The sequence below is a fragment of the Anas platyrhynchos genome, chromosome Z (genome assembly GCF_047663525.1).
Source record: "Anas platyrhynchos isolate ZD024472 breed Pekin duck chromosome Z, IASCAAS_PekinDuck_T2T, whole genome shotgun sequence".
Classification (NCBI taxonomy): Eukaryota; Metazoa; Chordata; class Aves; order Anseriformes; family Anatidae; genus Anas; species Anas platyrhynchos.
Genome location: NC_092621.1, coordinates 28852448 through 28875622, shown reverse-complemented (window position 1 = coordinate 28875622; position 23175 = coordinate 28852448). Strand labels below are relative to the sequence as shown.

Below are 23175 nucleotides of genomic sequence, written 5' to 3'. Positions count from 1 at the left end.
AATAAAACAAAAAAGCTTTGTACACTCTAATAAAATACATGCATCAAAGAGAAGAGGAAACGAGAGAAAGTGGGAAGGCTGTGTTTCTGATCTCATTCAGGAGTCTCTTCAAAATCTATTCAGAATAGTATTCTACAGGAATATTCATATTCTTGAGCATACTAAGGCCAAAAAGATATCCCTGAACAGAAAACAGATTTGCATATTACTTTATGCCACTTATGACCCACAAACTGAGTTTGCAAATTTGCATATATAGCTTGATGATGTTGGCAATAGCATTCATCTGTTTTCCACTCTAATGATGTTATCGCCACCCAGTGAAACTATGCAGATCTGTTTTTGCACTTCATTTCTGCCTTAGGGTCACAACAAACAGCTTCTTAAACAGCTAGTCTAGCTGCCAGCATGATATTGCAAAAATAGATCTATTTATTTATTTTTAAATTTACTGGACCTATGACAGTAACAACTATTAATCTGGAGGAGGGAAAAGGCAGAGAAAGAAGGCTTTTAAGATGTCTACAGAAAATAAATTTCAGCTCCTTTCTTTTAGAAACACAGAATAAAAGCATTTCAGAATACTTAAAAGAAATTTGAATTTTTCTGTGCCTGCATGAAAGCAGATGTTAATGATATTCTCCCTTTATTTTTAACTTTGTTATAGAGTTTCTCCTTATACTAAAACTCATCTTTTGTACTCACAAAATACTTTTGTACTCAGGCAAACCTGTAGTATTTATGCTAGTTAGCTACTACTGCAGCAGAGTGAGAAGACAGGATACCTCAAAAAGAAATCATAAGAGATGACCATGAATATATGCCAATCCTTCCACACATTACATGCTCTGAGAAATCGGTAGATGAATTATTTAACAAAAAGGCCAAGGAACTTCTATACAAATCAAGACATTTACCATGTGCACAAAGAAAAACAAACAAACCGTGAGATACTACATCTGTTTTATGATGCCTGACAGTTCTTATTTGAAACACGGTATTTCAGATCACTGAAAGCCACACCTTGGTTTTTTGGGAAAGGAAAATGCATTAGAAGAAATCTATAAAACAAGCAGTGTCTGGGAAAGCTACAGAAAAAGAAGAGGAGGTGGCATGACAGTCATAATATGGTCAGCTGACCAAGGTGTGAGGATCAGACATCAAGACTACACAATGGGCTATCTATCCAGTACTTAAAAGATTACCCTGTATCAGTAAAGCATGATTGCATAGTATTTGGTGGGGTGGCAGCTGTTTAAAGAACTAAGTAAGCAACAGATTTGTAATATCACAATTCAAGTAGAACAGGGATCTGCAAAGATGTACTATTAAAGGAGAAACATTCCCCCCCTGTGGCTTAAGAGTAACTAACAGTAAATTCACTACACATTTCACCAAAAGAATAGACATTAAAGCTAATGGAATAAGGTGCTTTTATTAGCCATCTGGTCACCCTTCCAATGCTAGACAATTACCTGGGAAGACATGATCAATGGAAGTACAGAACACATGCTCAGTGTAATCCTACTGTGCCACCGCAACTTGTGGTAATGTTAAAAACAACTGTATATTCCTAATAAAGCAATCTGCAATGCTTACAGTGATAACAACAGAATGAGATCCTCTACTTACGAAAGGGGAACAATGATGAGATAGGGGCCATTGAGTCTTTTGTGCTCCATCAAGTAAGTGATGAGTGCAATAGTCTGTATAGTCTTTCCTAGTCCCATTTCATCAGCTAAAATTCCATTCAGATTGTTATTATAGAGTGAAACCATCCATTCCAGTCCCTGGAGCTGAAATGAATAATCATTTGTGTTATATAAAACCCATACAAGTAATTAACACTGACAGTACAGAAGTAAAGGTTCTAATGACCTGCCTACTTAGATGCTGGATTTCCTTCAGTAGTACTTAGAAGCATGGGAATCCCTGGCTAGCTTAACTCCTTTCCTGTGTCTCCTCTTCCCCTACTTACCCACCCCCTCAATCCCCACAACAACAGACGCAACAACAAAAGATTTCAAGGTAATTTCTGGTAACAGAAAAAGTAGTCATCCACTCCTGTTCAGAACCAGTAAAGCTCAAAATATAAAGTCAGACTTTATATATGGAGAAAGGTTTTTTTGTACTATACACAAAGCAACATAGGTGCTCACATGTAAGACTGATGAAGAAACACAGCATTATGCAAGTTTGTCCTTCAGCTTCAGCACTGCAAAATTTTTAACTTTTTATGCATATTTAATACCATTTGTCTGCCTCAATAAAAATCTTCCAAAACCAAATCTGCTGAGTCTGTGCAATAAAATTAAGTTAATTTTAAGTCTCTTCTTGTATTTTGTTCCACCTCAGACTTCCCAACTGCATCACTGTTATTCTGAACCTCTTGTGGTACATGTCCATTTAGTGTTTGCTCTCTGTAACTTCACATGTCAAAGAATGCCCCCTTTTCTTCAATTATGCCTTATATACACAATCCCAGAGCTGGAAAGAAGCCAGAGAAATATAGCTCAGAAATGTCTACATAACAGAGTTTTACATTCTAAGGAGTACTGCTAGAAAGCACAATCCCAGTACTGCATTTCCGGACACAGATTATTCCCTTCTCATATGGCCTTCCATGTATGTAACTAATACATCATTCATAGAAGTGCAATCTAAGCTTCTGCTTCAAAGATCCAGACTTTCAGTGGGTCTCACACATAATGACAGAACTAAATTATGGTCTCTGAAAAAGTTCAGGGAGAAAGCAATATATGTTTGAAGTAACCTTCTGTTGCCCCTGCAAGAAAGTATTCAAAATAATGTTGATGATTTACTGGCTTTATGTACATGCTGTTTGATATATATTTGGATACTAAATTCTCTGGAAGCTACTTTTACTGACCTCAAGACACCAAGAGTTGACAGATTTTTTTCTGCCACTGTATGCTTCCCTTACAAAGTAGCTTCAGAAACGAGAATAAGGACACTGTCCTTTCAGTATCATTCAGCTTTCTCCACTGACATACACTGATACATCTGGAAAAGTCAATCAGACCCAACTTAACAGTAAGAAACTCGGAAAAGCAGAAAAAATAGTTAAGAAGGAAAATGCATATGAAATATAGAGTACAGAGAAGTACAGGGAGACAAGGGGACAGCTGCAAAACAGTCTCCTTCAGAACATTCTTGCTAGAATCAAGGCCAAGTCTCAATGCTCCTTCCATAAAGCTCCTTAGGAGGAGTGTGCCTCTTATTTCTAGTGGTAGCAATCACTGTAAAGAAAACACACTAGGAAGAACAAAACTCCTGATTCAATTGCTAGATATCACATTAAGCAGCTGAAGGACCTGCTCTAATTGGTAATCCCTGTGAGTATGTCTGACTCTACACTTTTTGCTCTGTAACACACACGAAAACTGTACACAGATCTGCATAAATTAATAACATTTCTGTAAATAATTAGAATTTAGGAAGTATAAGAAGTGTCACAATCCTGTCCATGGGCATTTTAAGCCAATACAGACATCGCATTAGTATTGTTATACACTGACTTCATTTATTGCACCAAATAAACCTTGCCACACAATCAATCAGGATTATGCAGTAAACAAGGCTGCTGAATGCAACTGTTGAATTACTACTTCATTTGGTGCAAAGGCTAGACAACATATTGACAATGAAGCAGCAAAAATAAAGAAAGTCTCAGAGCTGAGAAAGTGCCATATTTCTCTGAATGGTTAGATCTTGTCTTAGTAACAGATCTCCTCAATGGTGCCAGAAAGGTTATTTAACCCAGCATTTTCAAAATCAGTCACTGAATGACAACTTCCTCTTTAGGTGAGAGCTCAAAGCAAGAGAGCTAGAAGTGCTAAGAATTCAAAGAATTTAAATTCAGGGGGAGTTTTGCTATGAACAAATAGGACCATGCGATAATTCAGTCTCACTACGTCAATCCCCTGCCCAAAGTAGTTTCAACCATGTTGCTCTGGGCTTCATCTGGTCTAAGACTGAAAACCTTCTAGGATGGAGATAAACCTCTCTGAAACCCCACTCCACTACTCTGCTGTCCTTGCAGGGAAGATGTTTCACTGTATAACCAATCTGAACCCTCTTGTTTCAGCTTATGTTCACTGTAGCTTGTTCTCCCACCATGTGCCACTGTGAGGAGCTCAATATAGGAATACTGAACTGATTCAATAATAGAGAACCAGCTTAACACTTGAATTTTAATTAGCTTAAACAAGCTACTGCATTGATGGCAGTGCTGAGAACCACAGGAAGCAGGGACTGTAATCATAATACTCTGCACACTTAGGAAACAGTCTTCCTTCTAGTTCTTTGCAAGTACAAATAGATACATATCTTTATGACACTTTGGTGAATAAGTACTACTTTTTGTTTTATGTGGATATACAAATATAGTGGCCTGACTGCATAAAAGATGCGAGTGTTGCTGGAACTTCCTAGAAAACTACGCAATATCAGAACTGCTGAAAACACCTGTCAAGGACATTTTCAATTGTACATGAATTTAGCTTATGTCAGAACAGAAATTCTTAGTTATTAAATCCACTGAATGACTGTAAAGAGTATGTGAGACCATCCTCCATAGTAAATGTTTTCCTTGTTTCCAAATTGTAATGCATCAGTGCATTACAATTACAATTGAAATATTGGGATTTTAATTAAAAGATTAAATCCTGAAGTTTTAAATATTAAAAGAAGAAAATTATTATTAAACTACCAGAGACAAAAACAGTAAGAAGAACTGAAACTCTAGGTCAATAAGAATAACAAAGCCAAAACTGTTGGTCTACAATGAAAAAAAGTTACAATGTTACATGCATAATGTTGTATTATTATTCGAGCGCTATGCATAAAACATTATCTATGATAGGTAACTACCATTTCTCTGCCCACATGATTCCCAATTTCTAACCTAATTGAATTCTTGTGCTCCTTAACAATTTTTTATTTTTTCACCTGAAATATTATATTGAAATATATCTAGCACACCACAAATTTTAAACACTAATGTTTCAATTTCTCACCTGATAATGTTTTAATGTGCCATTAATGAGAAAAGAAGACTGCTTTTCCACCCTTTCTGTGATCGCATGTGCAACAGTGTAGTAGGATTGAGACCCTCTAGCACTATATTGCATACTATATTCATCATCCACATCTTGTTTGGCTGTCCTGGAAAGCAGACAAAGAGCTAAAGTAAATTCCCACAAACAAACAAACCAAAACCAAACTGCCAGACAGTTTTTTTGACCATAGCTCACAGATGTATGGGTAAAGAAACAGTGCAAATCCCAAACTTTGTCAAGTACACTGTATGGTATGTGGCAGGTGTTTTTTTAGGAGCATACAATTAATACCAAATGATTACATTCCATCTTCTGCAGATGTTCTTGTCAGACAAGCAACTACAACTCACTGTAATCTACAGCAAGCTATTCTTGGGGAAACCCCTTCTAAGAAATCAGAATTCATAACAAAAAAGCACGTAAAAAAAGCAGCAGCTAAAGAACACTCACTCAATGATTTGCTTAGCATCTTTCTCAGAAACTTCCTCACTGTTAGGATCCAGAAGTATCTTCTCATCTGCTTCTAACCTACTGGATTCTTCCTCATCATCCTACAGCAGACAGAAAAATAAAAAGGTGTGAGTGAGTGCAATTATCTTCGTAATTCATACCTTCAGTGGGCATTCACAAAGTGGTAGCTTTCATTGGTCAATGCCCTATCACAGGAACTTTAATCATGAAGTTCACCTTACACCTATGCTACAACAGAATTGCACTGTGGCATAAAAGATATTAATTTTTGACACATTAATCAACACGAAGTCACAATACTCTGAAATGAAAATTAATTTCCACTTTAATCATTTTATTTTAAAAAGCCTTCTGTCTACCCTACTAACGGAGTAGATTCCAAACCATTTATATTTTTATATTGTATTCCAGATTTATGCTAATTTATTACAGCTTAAAAAAAGTGGAAAGTACTGCTGTGGTAGGCTTTTCAATTTTAATTAAAAACAAATTGTACTTTTATCGTCATTTAATTTGCCCTCTGCCTATAGTTGCAATGGATAACCAGCAACTTGAATTCTCAGAAATTAAACTGAACAAAACAGTGTTCTGAGGTTAAGTGTATTCTTTTGAAAACAATTTCCCTAACTATAAACAACATCGTTGCTAAAGAGTCTGTGCTAAAAATGAGGGCACGTTTCTTTTTGACATTCCTCCTAGGACATCACATGGTGTCACCCAAATCTGACAGGTATCAGGCTCTCACCTCCTGCTCTCACCTCCTATCTTACTAGACAGAGTCTTATAAAATTACATTAACAGTAATTAGTCCTACAAAGACATATATATGTTCTTAACATCAGATAGCCCAATCAGTTTCAGTGTCTATTTGGTCTACTACTGTAAATACTCTTAGACTTACAAGATCCAAATTATAGCTCTACCATTACCCTGTTAACTGAACATGGTCCTTCTCTACTTCCCAGTTTTCTCTACTTTAGAAAGTTGTCTGAAAAATGCTGTGCAAGCATTGGCATTGAATATGCACAGTATCTAGTGTTACGATCCTGATGGAAGCAGTCACGGAGGTAACTTGACTGCAGCGAGAAGGATTTTGACATAGAATAACTGCTCAACACAAACAAGATAAAATGAATGCCAGCCTAAAAACTCAGCCTGGAAACCAGGCCTGAGAACTTGGCCTTCAGTCTGGGAACTTAGCCTGGGAACCAAGGGCATCACTTAAGTGTGGCTGAATACATAATACCAGAGGCATCCTGAAGATACCACTGATAAAATGGAACAATAAATAAAGCGCAACTTATCACCTAAGAAAGTAGGATCAATATGAAAAACAAATTTTTTGTTTAAAGGAAAATAATAAACATTATCATTGCCAGTCTCACAAAGAAAACTAAAATTAACAGCACCTATTTAGTCACCAAAGTGGTGGTGTCCTACGCCCTCTTGTGTTTCAATGAGAAAATGAAAAACCAGAGCCTGATTTTTACTCAAGACAGAGCTTCTCCATCTGAGAATCTTCCCATGCTGCATGTACTCCTTTCTCTCTATTGTTTGCTTTAGTTTCTCTTCCCTCTTCAAAGAGGCTGAAGCTTCACTAGAAGTCTGATTAACTCTGTGACTCCCCGATATCAACACCTGAACTCTGTGGCACTCCACACCTCACAAAACAGACCAACTTCAAAGTGAGACTCAAAGTGAGACTGTTGCTTTGGTTGCCCTTCTGGGACCATTCCTGGGAGTGCTCAGTCTCCTCTCAGATCAGTTAGATTCCCCTGCACACTTCTGGATTCTGTTTGATTTGCTTGATACCAGCAATTTTATGAACTTGAATGCAGTACAGTAGTGATAAATATAACCTACCATAAGTCTATTTGCTGTTATAATATTACTAAGTTTGTAACCCATTAATACTTTCACTTCCACAGTATTATTAATATGTTTGTTGAAACTGTAATTATCACCAAGCCATATCTGTTGCTATCGTATTGATTTTCCTACCTCAAAGTGCCTACTGCCTCTAATTGCTGCTACTATTAACTGGCACAATATCCTTAATATTTGTTATATCTAACAGTTTTTTTATCCACACACACACATATTTATATTTGCCTTATTAATCACGGTATTCTTGCTAGAGTTGGTTGGAGTAATGAGCTAGAGTAATGAGGAATCATTAGTAAACAAAGCCTCCTGTCCTCATGTAGCATGGTCACTGTTGCGATTCATATACACCTGTAGGTCAGCTACAAATCCCTCCCCACACCTTTTGGATCACAACAGACCCTTCAGGGTCAGGATCTTCGTATGTCTTAATGTTAAGCCTAAGGGTTTGTTGTTTTTTTTGTGTTTTTTTTTGTTTTGTTTTGTTTTGTTTTTTTTTCCAAAATTTTGTAACAGTAGTATTTAATTCACCACTAAAGTACTGAATCAAATATACTTAGTTTGAACTATCTGAACCTAAATCTCTGACTTCTTAAAGAATATAATATATAAATAACTATGTTAGTTGGAATTGCCAATAAAACCTCCAAAATATGAACATTAAAGATGTTAACTTTATTCAGCACAAAACCCCCACACAGCTTTTTCTACTATACATTTTAAAACAGGAACTTGCTTATACTCTGAGTCAAGATTATTAATAATCAGAGTAAACTATTTCCCTTTCCTCTCCCCAGTTTCCAGTTAGGCATTTGCAGCATATATGAAGGACAACTTTTATGAACTGAATGCAGTTACAAATCCAGTTATCTTTCCTGTTTGTATTATTCTTAAAACAAATGGACACATGTTATTAACTTCCCTTCCTTCCTTACGAAACAGGAAGAAAATATCATATGGGATATGAGCCTGTTTTTTACTGCATTACTTGTCACTATCTATCTATATATGTGTATTTAAAGACACGTACCTCCTCTTCATATTCAGAACCACTTTCATCTTCACTGTCTGACCTGGGAGCAACTTCATAGCTGTAAAGAGCACACAGAATATGGATTACAGATAATAAAAGGATGAGGGATTAGATTCAGTAAATGTCCTACTCAGCTTACATATAGTAAATTAAAATGAGAATGGAAAGGCAAAAAGAGAAAAAAGAGTAACTAGGACAAGCCCATGAAAAAATACAAAAGCAAATTGGAAGAAATAGTCCATTTGTACACTAACTACTTACCCAGGGTTCATTTCCAGCCACGCATCCAGTTGACTTGCTTTTGGTGCTTCTGGTCCAAGAAGAACTTTGCCTGTTTCAGTGTGAGTCACTTTGACTGGAAGGTCACTCATCTGACTGCTCTCATCTATGGGCTAAGAATTCAAACAAAATTTCACACCATAAGGCAACTAAATTTCATCCTTGTCACGCATAATGACAAGACAAAATAGCATCTTCAAAATTACAAATCCGTACAAGCATCAGAGTTTCATGAGAAGACACAGCTTCCCATATGGCTACCAATCCACACTGACTCACAGTATTTTTGTGTGCAAATTATCTTTATGTGACATACACAAATATAACAAAATATTCCAAATAAATGTAGAAGAGCAAAGTTGAACAAAAACTGCTGATTTTTATAAAAAAACACAAGGTATGTATCTGTACAGTTGTTTAATTCCAGTTGTTTATACCAACAGACATCTGCAACAAAAAACATACATCAACTTTATAGACTATTCTCCTATATGAAGAGATAAGGATGTAACAATTTCAGAAACTTTTTAGGTAAAGAAGATCTAATTAAAAGATTTGGTGTTCTGACTTCTTCAATTATGCCCATAAAGCATCTGCAATCAGAAGTCATTTAACTAATTACAGTGATCTAACATATCCAAATACAGATGAGCCTATTTTTTTTTTTTAATTTCCTTATTTAATCACAGAATTTCTACTTTAAAAATTCTTTGCTTTCTACTATTGCTTCTACTGAAGCATCCTTTCCTAATTTATATGAACATGAAAAAAAAATCTGGTTATACAAAAGTGACTGAGTGTAAAACCTGCCTCCTTTCCACAAATTCCAGAAGTTATAACAATGTTACATGTATTTTCCTTCTACAATTTCAAACTATATTAAAGGATTTTGCCATAGCTATTTAACATCAGAAAAAATGTCAATTGAAAGAACAAAAAAAGATGAAAAGTAAAATAACACAACATTCTGAAATATTTATATAAAAATAGTGCTGTTTTTCTTTTCCATTTTAACAGAATAGCTCTGAGACAGAATATGTTGGGTTACCACAAAAAAATCTTATGCAAAGAATTATACAGAAAAGGTATTCATTTTATTTGCCTGAGTAAGAAAGAACATTCAAATCTTAAGCCATCATAATACTGGGGCAGTGATGCACTGGAATAGGTTGCCGAGAGAAGCTGTGGATGCCCTATTCCTGGAAGTGTTCAAACCCAGGTTGGATGGGGCTTTGAGCAACCTGGCCAGGTGGAAAGTGTGCCTGCCAACAGCAGGGGGGTTGGAATGAGATGATCTTTAAGGTCCCTTTCAACCCAAACCATTCTACGATTCTATACTATAATCTATCCTATGCCTGAGAGATAATTAACCGTGCCAATAATGCATTTTTTTAAATGAAAAGCTAGAATGTATTGAGTTTACAACTATATTTAAAAAACTAAATTACATCTACACATGGGTTGCAAGAAAATTATTTATTTTTAAGCATATAACAAAGCCAAGAGGCATTCCTCATTGATACATTAAATAAATTTTTATTTCAGTTTTCCATTTTTTGAAGAGAAACAACCTTAGCATAAATGCTTGTGTGGATAGTTTTTTTTCCTTGTTAGAAACAACAGGTGTTAGAGCATTTATCTCCATGATTTATTGCAAAGCTATCTCAATGGCACTCACCACATTAACAATCACTGTAACAGTTGTAAAATCATAAAATTCATACCTCTCCATCAGGACCAAGACCAGATGCCATTCCTTCTGCATTTTCTTCAGCCTTCTAAAATAAAGAAGCAAAGAGTAACATGGTCAGATCATCAGTATATAGCAAATACTTTCCAGAATTACAGAATCATCTAGGTTGATAGAGACCTCCAAGATCACTGAGTCCAACCTCTGACATAACACTAGAAAGTCCTCCACTAAACCATATCACTAAGCTCTACATCTAGACGTCTTTTAAAGACCTACAGGGATGGTGACTAAATCACTTCCGTGGACAGCCCATTCCAATACCTAATGACCCTTTCAGTAAAGAAGTTCTTCCTAATATCCAACCTAAACCTCCCCTGGCACAACTTTAGCCCGTTCTGCCTCAACTGGATGTGATCTAAGCACTTTGGACCAAAAATAGGTTTCGTTCCACTTCTGCATAGCCAAGGATGCATATAGTTTAGTGAGGGTAGATATACATGTAGATAGAGATTTGTACAGTCACTATCACACAAGCAAAGCAGTTTGAGTATGGTTATCTACAAAACTGTACTCATTCTAATAAATCTACATCTAGGAAATTGCTAGCCTCCAGACCTAGAGCTTAGCACAGACTGTGCTAATATAAATAAAATAGCTATTTGTTTTCATGTGGTTTACTACAAATTTCCTCTAATCTGATTTAAATTTAGTTTCAGAGATGTCACCAAGCATCACAGAGTGTGTATTTGTGTGCACACTTTTATTTGGGGTATGTATGTGATTTATTTTTAAATAAATTAATTAGTCTGACAACTAACAACTAGTGGTATTTGGGCAATTCTTTGCACTGTCTCGATTAAGTCCAGACCACAATTGCTCAATTTACAGAGAAAAAGAAGTCTAAGAATGTTAGTTGGAGTAAGCTGGATGTTTTTCTTCCCAAGTACCACTCTAAGAAACATTGAGTTTCTTCAAAGTATCAAAAATATTTCAATCAAAAAATATTTAAAAATATCAAGATGGTATGAGAAAGCAGAAGACTGTTTCCTTCCTAAGTGGCACTTTCCTAAATAATTTTGACAATGGACAAGAAAGGACAGAATCCAGCTTCTGTTCCCATCACAGTGCAGGCTTTGAAGTACAGCATGGTTTTACTTGGGTTAAAAATATCAACAGATCAGACAGAAAACAAGAACAGATCTTTTAAATTGTATTTTATAGATAAACAATTTTTAAGTATTTGTAATGTGTACTATAAATTTAAATAATCCATTCGACTGCTTTTTTGTTTTTGTTTTTTAATTGAATAAATACACTGAAGTAATAGCTGAACTTCTGAATACCGAGATGATCCTCAATATCTGCTTCTCATCAAGAGAAAATTCTTTGCCCTTAAAATCCATTTGCCAAGGCACAAACCTCAGACAAACATGCAGTGTTTGACATGGGTCAATTCTACACTTTGAAAAGGTATATTCTTATTTATTTTGTGTAACCTTCATACTTCAGCACACACGCCTAATTATCTTTGTTAACTACTCTTTCACTTGAAATACCAAAAAGGAAGATTCCAGCTAAGCTCAGTTCTGGCCTTAAGCCTTTAAAATATTTATTAGCTATAATATTTTTAGATTAAACAAACAAAGAAAGAGAGACTTAAAACATTTCTCTGAGATATAGAAGTATCATTGCATTGAGCAGGACCAACAATAGTTGATGCTCAGTCTAGAACATCAATAGGCTGCTTGCTTCAGCATTCCTGGTCAACATGCACATCTATTGACAGAGAAAGGACCTGTGCCAGAACTGAAGAGTTCATAGTAGGGTAAGTTACGTTAACGTGTCTGGCCCAAATGAAGAGGCTATACTGGATGACAGTATTTTTTCCTTGGATGAGTAAGAAATAGACAGGTGTCTATTATCCTGCATATGAGACTGTTTTCTAATACGCAAAGATTACATAGTCAATGCTTACAACTCAAACACACCACCACAAAAAAGCAGTAAGCAATGTTTTTCATTGTGCAAAGCCCACATCCTGCTGTGAGGGCAAGCATTTACAACCTAGGTCAACAAGAATTTTGGAAAGCAGAAGCATACATTTCAAAGGAGATGAATGTAAAAAATAACAGATTTCTTGCAGCTGTGTTTTGGGCAATACAAAGATTTCTTTAATGTACAAAGCAAAACTAATTTTATAGAAGTAGGAAATTCCACGGTAAAAGGAGAGGAAAAGCTCCTACAGACAAAGGTGAAAGTTTGCATAGCAAGTTCAACTGGCCCATCGTACCAAAATTTCATCTGCTCTATTTTTTTTCCCATCTATGACTATATAAATAAGTGGGACACGAGCTGAACAGAAGTCTGGAGACAGAAGGTGCAACTACAAGAACGTAAAAAATAGAAAAAATCTACCACAAAGATTTCCCAAAACTGTGTCCCTGAGAAAACATGGACTCATCTGAAATTTTAATCTCTGAAGAATATATGGTTCACTTGGACAGTACGTAATGTGAGCCTTTTTCACCATCTACTTCCTCATTGTGATTTCTAGGAGAAAATCCTAAGACCTCTCTTCTCTTATTTCTCTTTTAGGATGAAACACTTCACTACTGGTGTTAGTAGATTAATCTAAACTTTATATGGATTATGAAACATACATGGAAATGTACTAATAATAGAAATACTACATAAAGACCAGGGAAATGACAAGGCAGCTACTAACTTCAATGAGTGCTGCAGCCATGCAACAAAAAAAACATAGAATTATAAATAACTCTTTAAAAAAGGATAATATTTGCGTGCACTCCTATATTCTTGACAGGTGAGCAAAAGCTTAATGGAGAGCATCATCACAAGCAATAAGTTGCAGTTGATCAGGACAGAGATCAGATTTTTTTCTACTAATTTTCAGTTAGTTTTCAGGCCAGGAAGAGGCCTGGATTTTTATGAGCACTGTGTGTTTATGGCACGCACTACCATTTTACTTCAGAGATGGAAAATGGTGTCTCTAATGGCATTGCTGGAAGATGTTTTATTCCTCATACATACTTCGGCTAAACTGAGCATCACAGAGGCAAACAGCCAAATAGACAGTCGAATTCAAACATTTTGTTATAGCAGTGCATGTATACATCACACTTTCTCAGTAAGCACCATCTCTACTGTGAATTCTGTACACTAAATCAGGTCTGTTCTCATGGGCACTGTGGGTCAAAAACTCCATTTAAATTACATCTTAGTTGTGGAGGCAGGGGACTGTGTCTATATATTAACAACATACTCAACAAAATTACAGACATTTTGGAGAATGACAGGAGAAACTACAGAGTATTTCTGAGGTCATTCATCTTCAAAATTACAAGTTGTTATATCGTGGTATTTATTAGCACATTTGGAGTGCTGCCTATAAACAATGTAAATATGTTTATATTTGTATCAGAACTTAGTAGCAAACTAGTCACAGAAAAGGATTATAAAAATCCTCTAATCCATCCTGCAAGAAATTTAAGATAGTTCTAGGTCACAAAATGGCAAATCATTGTTTAGTAATCATTTCACACACAACGTAAATTTTTCAAAACACTGTTTCCACAACCAGTCTCTCTGACATGGTAAAATATTTAGTATGAACAAAGATAATTTTGAGAAGTTTCAATTAAATGGTAAGAATTCACAATGAACATGTTACTGGCAGAATACCTTTTTATAATAAACCTACCCAAGTTCTTCCAAGTTATTTGCAATGGTCCTACAAGATGGACTGAGCCAAGTTCAGAATAAGGAGGTCTAAGCAAGTTTTCCTGCATGTAACAACTATGTAAACAAGACTCTTTTAACCTTCTCACAACTCATTTTGGATCTATTGGATCTGTTTGAGTACTTTAATTTTAATTTACACACCTGGCCCAATTTTGCCTTTGCCAACCACCCACAATTTTCTAGTCTTGCCTCCTCGTCTTCTTGGAAATTAGTGTCAGCAAATTTCTTATAGATTTCAGTGGAGAAAGAAGAGTACACTCAGTGTTAAGGATTAGGCAGTGTTGATGACTTTACATACACTGGTATGTATATGACCACTGGAGATCACTATATTAATCAACATTAAAACTGTATTTAAAGAAGACATGGCTTAAAGATGTCAGATGTAACTACTTGCCTTCTTTCTTCTCCTCCTCTTCTTCTTTTCTTTGGCTGCTTGTGCCTGTTTATGTTCCCATACCAGATTAGTCAAGTTAGCCACATACTCATCTGTCTGCTGCAATAGGTAGGCCAGGCGTCTATCCTTCTTTTGGTCAATCAGCTTACGGTAGCCTTCTTCATCTTCAGCCTAATAATATAAAATAAACATGAGCCATAACAGAAATGTTTTTGAATACCAACAACTCCTCTCTCTATAATCATGTGTTATCCTGGGTTATGTCATTACAATCTGTGTAGCTAGACAAGTATATGGATAAAGAAAAGACCGGATGACCACGCCAAGAGAGTCATATGCTTTGGATTAAGGGTCATATCCTACCTGGAAGCCAGTAACAAGAGGGATGCCACAGAAGTCTACCTGGGACATGTGTTTAACATCTGTCAGTGATACAGAGTAACAGATAAAAGACTTCACGAGATAGTCAAGTTTTCAGATGACATAAAACAGGGGATACCAGTTGATGTGCTGGGGCTGGCTGTCCTTCAGAAGGACCTGAACAAGCAAAATAAATGGGCCACAAATGGACCAACACAAACCTGATTAAGTTCAAAGACAGAGTCCTAGAGGTCCTGACAATGACACAGGCAGGTAAAGAGCTCCACTGCATCCATCCATGGAAGTCAATTTATTCTGAACTGGATTTGTCAATGTGGCCTGACAGTAGAGAAGGTCAACAGCATCCTGGACTGTATCAACAGGAATGTTACCAGTAGGGTCGTGGGAAGTGATTATATCCTCCTCTGCTCGTTCCTCATCAGACCACTTGTAAATACTGCTTCAAATTTCCCTAGCATGGAAGAGACCTTGATTGAAGCTGAAACTGTGGAGGCTCAGACTGGATTTTAGGAGATACTTTTTTCCCCCAGTCATGCAGTGCAACATAGTCCCAGAGAAGTTATGCCATTTCTAGATCTTAGAGATTTTTCAAGACATGATTGAAAGAAGCCTTGAGAAACCTGGTTTGACCTTTATGCTAACACTGCTTTGGGAAGGAGGTTGGACTAGAAACCTCCCGAGTTCATGGTCAGCCTGAGTGACTCTGAAATTGAGGGATTCTGTAATTCTGAACATGTCCTACCCTCATGGAATGATTGGAAAATCTACAACAGTTTTAACAGGAAAAAAAAATCACAAAAAAACCACCTCCACATCAAGGAAATTACGATGCCCCAGAATCATTAAATATCGTAGCAGGAACCCACAGAGATCATACAATCCAACACCTGGACCCACACAGGATGACCTAAAAATTAAACCATATGTCTGAGAGCATTGTCTAAATGATTTTTGAACTCTGGCAGCCTTGGTGCCATAACCATTTCCCTGGGGAGCCTGTTCCACTGCCCGAACACCCTCTCTCAGTGAAGAACCTTTTCCTAACAACCCATACCTCCCCAGCTTCACTCCATTCCCTCATGTCCTGTTGCTGGCACCAGAGAGCAGAGATCAGAGTCTGCCTCTTCACTTTCCCCCATGAGGAAATTGTAGGCTGCCATGACGCCCCTTGTCAGTCTCTAATCTGAAAAACCAAGTAACCTCAGCCACTCCTCATACATCTTGACCTCTAGACCACTCACTGTCTTTGTTGCTCTCCTTTGGACACTCTAGAATTTGTCTTTTGTATATTGTGGCACCCTAAACTGCATTCAGTACTTGAGGTGAGGCTGCACCAGAGCAGAGCAGGACAATCACTGCCCTCAACCAGCTATCAATGCTGTGCTTGATGTACCGCAGAATACGGTTGCCCTTTTGGCTGCCAGGGCATGCTGCAGGCTTATATTCAACTTGCCATCAAACAGAACCCATTTCTGCAGGGCTCCTCTCCAGCCTATCTTCCCCGAGTCTGTGCATATAGCCAGGGCTGCACCATCCCAGGAGCAGAATTCAGCACTTCCTCTAAATTTCATACAACTGGTGATGGTCCAGCTCTCTAATTTGTCAACATCTCTTTGCAAGGCCTCTCTCTACCCTCAAAGGAGTCAGCTCCTCCTAGTTTTACATCATCTGTACACTTATTTAGCGTACATTTGAGTCCTGCATCCTTCTTATTTGTAGAATTACTGAAAACAACTAGCCCCAAAATGGAGCCCTAGGGGACCTGACTAGTGACTGTACTGTACTGAAACACTGACACTTGGTAAATCTTCTGTGATGTCTTTTCAAAGACATGAAGTGCAGGTAATCCAGAAAAAGAACATGGAAGCTGGATGGTGACCTTGTATTTGGTCATTTTTCCAGTAAGAGTAAGAACCTTTTCTTTAAGGTGTCAAAAGGAAATTTTCTTTTCGGTAGATTTCCTATCACCTTTGTACTCTGTGTTTTTTCATCTTTGATACAGACCACTGTTAGAGAAAGAATTCACCGTATCAGCTGCATCTCTGAATCATTCTGGAAACTTTGCATACGTACATGGTGCCATAAGGATACAAGTTAGGATTAAGACATACTATGAAATATTATTTTTATGTGCTGTGAAGACACAATGCGCTGTCTGAGCACGTCAGAAAAACACAAGGAAAAGCAGCACAGACACTACTGTCAATTTTAGCCAAAATGAGATCAAAGAGGTATATAATTCTGTATTAAAGTAAACATGAATATGAAGTATTTTAAAGATGATTACTTTAAAGGAGCGCACTCTTGGAAACACAAACAATCTCTTGCCTTTCTGGAAAGATACCAAGACTGCAAAAAGCTGCAAAGGACAGCTGTAGTGTTCAAATTCAGCTTGTAAAATCGCTCATAAACTTCTGTTGTAAAGTTTAAGCCATCAGAACTACAATGCTCAGAAGCTAAGCTTGTACAACTATTATTATTATTATTGAACAAATAGTCAATGTAATCTGGCCAAGGTACTTCCTTCACGCATTTAAGCTTGTCTTGACAGTTTCCTTTTAAATCATACCAATGACCATTCTTGCATGTAATATATACTAATATTTATGAGCCGTGACACAATCACCATCTCTAATCACAGCCAACGAAGGACAATCTGTGTAATGAATTCAAAACTGATGGGAGAGTATATGTGAAGAGTTTTAGACACAGCACATTTTCACTATATCATGCTACACCAAGGGCTTGAGCAGGCATAATATTTGTAAAAATCTCTAATACACCTCTGAAAATTAAAAACATACCACAGGTGGACTGAAACTAAATAGGCAAAGCATCTCAACATACATAACATACAGTTCTCTTTTGCAGAATTCAAATGAGCACTAGGGGCAGGTACTTCTGAGCGGAAACTCCCAGACTGAAAATGCCTATCAAGACCTTTATATATGTTAAGAGATTAAGCAAAAGCCTTGGCTAAGGAATTTTAGGAGAAAGCATTGGTATTCTGTGTCATTTCTGGACATTCAAATCAACTTAATTTTTCAGTAGTGAGCATCGTCATTATTTACTTTATCATATGTTACACTTAAGCTCAACCTCAAAAACAACGTACTAAAATATTTCTAAAACATCAGTTATCTTTTTTTTTTTTTTTTTAAGTCAGTTATTTTTATGTTCTCTGTTAACATTTTAACAACTGAAGTACACAGACTGCTGGTAACCATCTCAAATTACAAAATTGCTTGACAATGCAGATTAGTATGCAAATTTCAGAAACACTCTAGGGTCTAAACATTTGTTCTTCTCTTGTGCAAGTCCCTTATTTACATTTTGCATGTGCTTTTATTTCTAAGTTTTTATCATTTTTATATTTAATCATTTCTATATTTTGTTTTGTTATTTTTTAAAAGCAAACTGCTCAGTCTTTAATTCATGACGGGAATAGACTTTGAACAGAGCATAGAGCTTTACTTTCTTTAGATGCTTACTTTTTTTTTTCCTACCATCTCTGTTTCAAAGAAGATGTCGATTCCTATTCAGTTCTATGCTAGTGAAGTGTTAGTTAGCGGTAACAAAGAGCTAGCCAATGTTTTGAAGACATTTTTCCAGTCCCAGTTGCTCATACACTTGCCCATGCACATTAATCTGTCTACACTTTACATTCCACAATTATTTTAACTCCAGAAATGTAGGCAGCCCACTGATCAATCCCACAGTGTTCTGACAAGACACAGTTACACACAAAAATCATTTTACTGTGTCTTAAAAAGGATAAAACTGATGTTGTTCAGGTGCAAAAAAGAGAAAACTATGAAAGAGCATGAAGCAGTATGGTCCTGAAGCATTAATGGTTAGTACTGATTGCCCTTTACACTCATTGTTATGAGTTATGTATTTTTGTATGTGAAATCAGTTTTATGTAAAAGTTGCTAAGAAATGTCATGAACAAGATAATCAAACGGAAGCCTCAAAAACTGTAAGCCTAGGAAAAAAACACAGTATTTATATCGTGGGCAAATATTCCCTGCAGTTTTGTAAAAATGTTAGTGTATGAAATTAATTAGATTAAGTGATGCTATACACTAGTGGCTGTGCTAAGTTTTCAAGCTGATAGAAAACGAGATTATTCTTGACAGAGAACTTCAAAAAAAAAAAGTAGTTACAGGTTAAAATGAACAGTGTCATCATCAGAAATCAAAGTGCAGCAGTTTTAGATTGATACTTTTTGAGTTACAGAGCATTTACTCTGCAAAGGAAATAGGTGGTTGTTTGAGACAGGATAAGAAGCATTAAAAAGGATAGAGTTTGTGATTTTAGCTAACACAATCGTATCTCTCCCTCCACTCCTTACCATTAGTCTTCTCATTCTTTCTTTCTCAATTCTCTCTGTTTCTTTCTTCTGCTCACGTTCGGTGTTAGCATGCCAAGTTGCCACAGCTTTAGAAAGTTTCTGAATTTTCCCAGCCACTGACCGGTGGTATTCTTTGAAATCTTTAGCATGCTGCAATATACTATTGAGGTATTCCTAGAAAAAGGAAACAAGTTAGTACAGACACTTGGACAAAGCATATGCTTTGAAATCAGGAATATAGAAGTTATAATCTTACTGTTTTCCTATTTATTTCACGATTTGGAGGTTTTTTTTGTGTCTTAAAAACTCTAAATGTGAATAAAATACATAACAGGAAAGATCATCACAACAAAGCAAATTGAATTTCTGTGACCAGACAAAGAGCTAATAAGTTAAAATACCTGATGCTTCTGTCTACGCTTCCTCTCCTGTTCTATCTTCTGCTGTTTCTCAAGCTTTTCTGTCATACGGGCCTCCCTCAAAGTCTGGCGCTTGCTTCGCTTGTAGGCTTTGGAGTTCAGTGCTGTCTCCAATGTTGTGTCACGACGCATGCACGCTACCACCTCTTGTCTCAACTACCAATGAGCAAAAAAGAAACAAAAAGACAGTTTTGATACATGGAAAAACAACCATAAGCATTGTTATGGCATAGTAAAATAATAAGCAGAAAACACCCCAGCTTCCATTTTCCTTATTATAGTTCTACTAACAGCCAGCATCTACACAGTTGCAGCAGATATATCTGTTTCCCTAAACAAATCTTAAGCCTCCACAGGGTGGCCCAAAGAGTTCATCCTTCATGATTTTTTCCTTCTTAATAAGATAGCACAAATCACAAATGTTCTGTTGCAATGCAAGGACCTAGCCAAGATGTTACATCATCCAAATAAAACACGAATGAACAACATATATAAGATGCTTTCTAGAGCTGGAGCAGAACAGAGTTGACAACTCCTTTCATTGTCAGCTGCACAGGAGACAGCAGGGAGAGTGAAACAGTAAAGGCTTGGTACAGTACAGCCACAGTCCCAGCACCACAGCAGGGAGAGCCTGATGCTTTTCATTTAACCTCCAACAAAACTTCATTACAAAGAACTGCCAGGGCAGTGGGAAGGAAGACTCAGGCATCATAGTACAACTACTGGCAGAGACTTCTGTCAGGAAGTATTTTTGCTTGACCTGCCAAATCACATGTTTAGTCCTCCAAACTAGCTGAAAAAACCTACAGCAAGAGGCCCAGAAGAGTCTGGCACTGTGTTTCTTTTTCTGAAATTAATTTGCTGATACATACATTCAAGAGCAAACTTCTGTTTTATGTGTGATCTTGTTAAGCTTAATTTTCAAAGTCTGTGCTACCGTGAAAATTCTGAAAACAGTTCGTAAGAAATACCACATACCACCACCATAAAATTCTTCCCAGAGCAAGAGGACCCATGACAAGTATAAAGAATGTCCAGAAGATGTCTACTTGGATTTGTATTGAAAATGGATTTGCAACCTGTTCTGCTTGTTTTCGCTTTGTGCTACTACCATTTTCCTTATAAAAGGTACGGTTCTGGTTCTACGGTTACTTTAGACTGGCAAATGAAGCAGGATGGAGAAAGAATTCTTGTGCATTTTTAGTAATCAAACAATTTCTGTGACATGCTTATCAGTAAAGTTTGCTCTAACACAAAATCTCCTGCTTAGATTCAGAACTGTTGTAAAGATCTCTTGCCAATTCATCCTGCGTAACACATACACATTTGACTATAATCTCTAACAATATTCTTGAAGCAAAAGGCATTACCTGACGCTGGAAATTCAGTAGCCTAAGTGCTTTCAACTCCACTGTCGCCTTGGTTCGCAGATCAGGGGGCAGAGAACCAGGCAAGTTCTCCAGTTCTTGGATTCTGTGAGCAATTCGAGCTTGAAGCCTAAGTGAATACAAAAATGGATAAGACATCAGGAAAAATATTTAAATAGTTATCAAAATTACACAATTAAAATAGGCATTTTATCTCAGGTATTGATTTGGTTTTTACCACTTGTTTCTAAATTAAAAGAGTTCTGCTGAGATAGAGATTAGGTATCCTTTTCCATGAATTGTCAATTAATGAAAATACTCGTCAGCCTTTCTTCTAATTTTGACCAAAAAGACATGCAATAAAAGCAACTTAGAAACTACATTTTACTTATATATCCAGGATTCTGTTTTCAGACTTCTTTGATGGGTATTGTTTTGTGCACTCTACATTTGCAACCTCCTTTTGCATTCATTTGCAAATTCAGCAGAAAGAGAATAATGGACAAGCCATAAGAACTTTGTTTTATTATATTTTTCACACAGAAAATCGAGATCACAGAGCTAACAGTTATATAGGTTTCGTGGTTTTATTTACAATAAGTATTTTTGTGAACTATAAATTTTGCTGAAGCACAAAAATGACAGACCCCAAAATTCTAAGTCATCCAAAAATTGTATGCAATTCAACTGATTCAGTGCCCTTCATTTTCCAAATACATGAAGAGAGAGAGAATGAAATAGTGAGCACAAAAGCACAAGGAAAAGTGGGTGAGCAAGGAAGAAAGTGAAAGGGAATAGGACAGACAGCGAGAAAGAGGGAGATAAAGGAAACGAGAGAGAGAAAGAAAACAGTCCTCTCTCTCCCAAAATCAAAAACCTAAAGCTGAAGAATGGGAATATCTTTTATCTTCCTATACTGCGCAGGACTCACAAAAATCTCAATTTTCTTTACTTCCCTGAAGCCCAAAACATCAGATCACATTAAGAACAGGCTGCTGTTCTGTGATGAGGACTTTTGAACCGGTGTGAAGGCAGAAAGAAAACACTTCTATGGAGCTTTTTTTGCATACAGTGTTCTTTTCCATGTTTCCCCTGCCTTTCACCCTCTCAGCACTCCACATTGTGGTTTGTGTACTGTGCCACAAATTCTCATACACTTGACATGTAAGTCTTACCGCTGGAAAGTAGATCACATATCAGGCAAAATGGCTACACCTGATATATGGAGTTAGTATCAGAGTAGTTACGTGCATAATGACTCGTATAATCTGAAAAACAACTAGAATCACTTGTGAAGTGGCAGACAAGATCTGTTCTGTAACAGTACTCCTTCCCAAAATTCTATAGAACAACATACATTGTCTTTCCCAAAGATTTCTGAAGTTCCTGAAGAAAAAATATGTAATGCTGCATAACTGCAGAAGGCTAACTATGTGCCCTCAAGAGAACAAATAATTGAAGCAAAATTGGGTTAGTTAAGTTTTTCATAGAATGAAATGTAAAACCTAAAGAGTTACTGTCTAGCCAGAAAGAGTTTCATTAGAAACATCGGTACATTTTGTTCTTTAAATAGGCTGTACTACACTAAAAAAAAAGTCTACACTTTTTACAATTTCACTTGGAACTGGGCATTCCAGTTACTGAGAAGACATTTTTGTGCAACTAAAGGTGTAAAATTCTGAGAATTATGTGGTTTCCTTGGAGATTAGATGTGCTATTGTATATCCATACAGAAAAGCAGCCATGGCATACAAACAGAATACCATTAGTATTCTAAGTCCACGATGGGTGCTCAGACTGTTGATTATTCACACATTGATGTAATCATCAATCACAACTATGATTTATTTCACTACCCAAATAGCTGCCATGCTTCTGAAACAATTACCTAAAAAAGTTATAGCCAGATCCTGGTTTCACTGACTTCTAGGAACTTTAGTGAGTGAAGCAGTCACAACCTTCCCAGCCTCCCATTTTGAGCTGTGGACTTAGTAAGGCAGCTGAATACTGAACGTATTTTCAGTTGACATATTTTTTTATTTTTTTTTGCTAGC

The 23175-nt window shown here is 36.7% G+C and overlaps 1 protein-coding gene across 7 annotated transcripts in view; it reads right to left on the bottom strand.

Annotated features, from left to right (window-relative positions):
• SMARCA2 (SWI/SNF related BAF chromatin remodeling complex subunit ATPase 2) overlaps positions 1 to 23175 on the bottom strand; it is a 120238-nt gene that overhangs the window by 64360 nt on the left and 32703 nt on the right. For all 7 annotated transcript variants that reach the window (XM_038169745.2, XM_038169747.2, XM_038169748.2 and 4 more), the window contains 10 exons: positions 21125 to 21251; positions 19737 to 19910; positions 19336 to 19509; positions 14601 to 14771; positions 10473 to 10526; positions 8731 to 8861; positions 8467 to 8527; positions 5532 to 5632; positions 5040 to 5187; positions 1633 to 1796 (listed from right to left, as the gene is read on the bottom strand). In XM_038169745.2, coding sequence (XP_038025673.1) covers positions 1633 to 1796; positions 5040 to 5187; positions 5532 to 5632; positions 8467 to 8527; positions 8731 to 8861; positions 10473 to 10526; positions 14601 to 14771; positions 19336 to 19509; positions 19737 to 19910; positions 21125 to 21251 — 1305 coding nt within the window. The remainder of the gene's footprint in view (positions 1 to 1632; positions 1797 to 5039; positions 5188 to 5531; positions 5633 to 8466; positions 8528 to 8730; positions 8862 to 10472; positions 10527 to 14600; positions 14772 to 19335; positions 19510 to 19736; positions 19911 to 21124; positions 21252 to 23175) is intronic.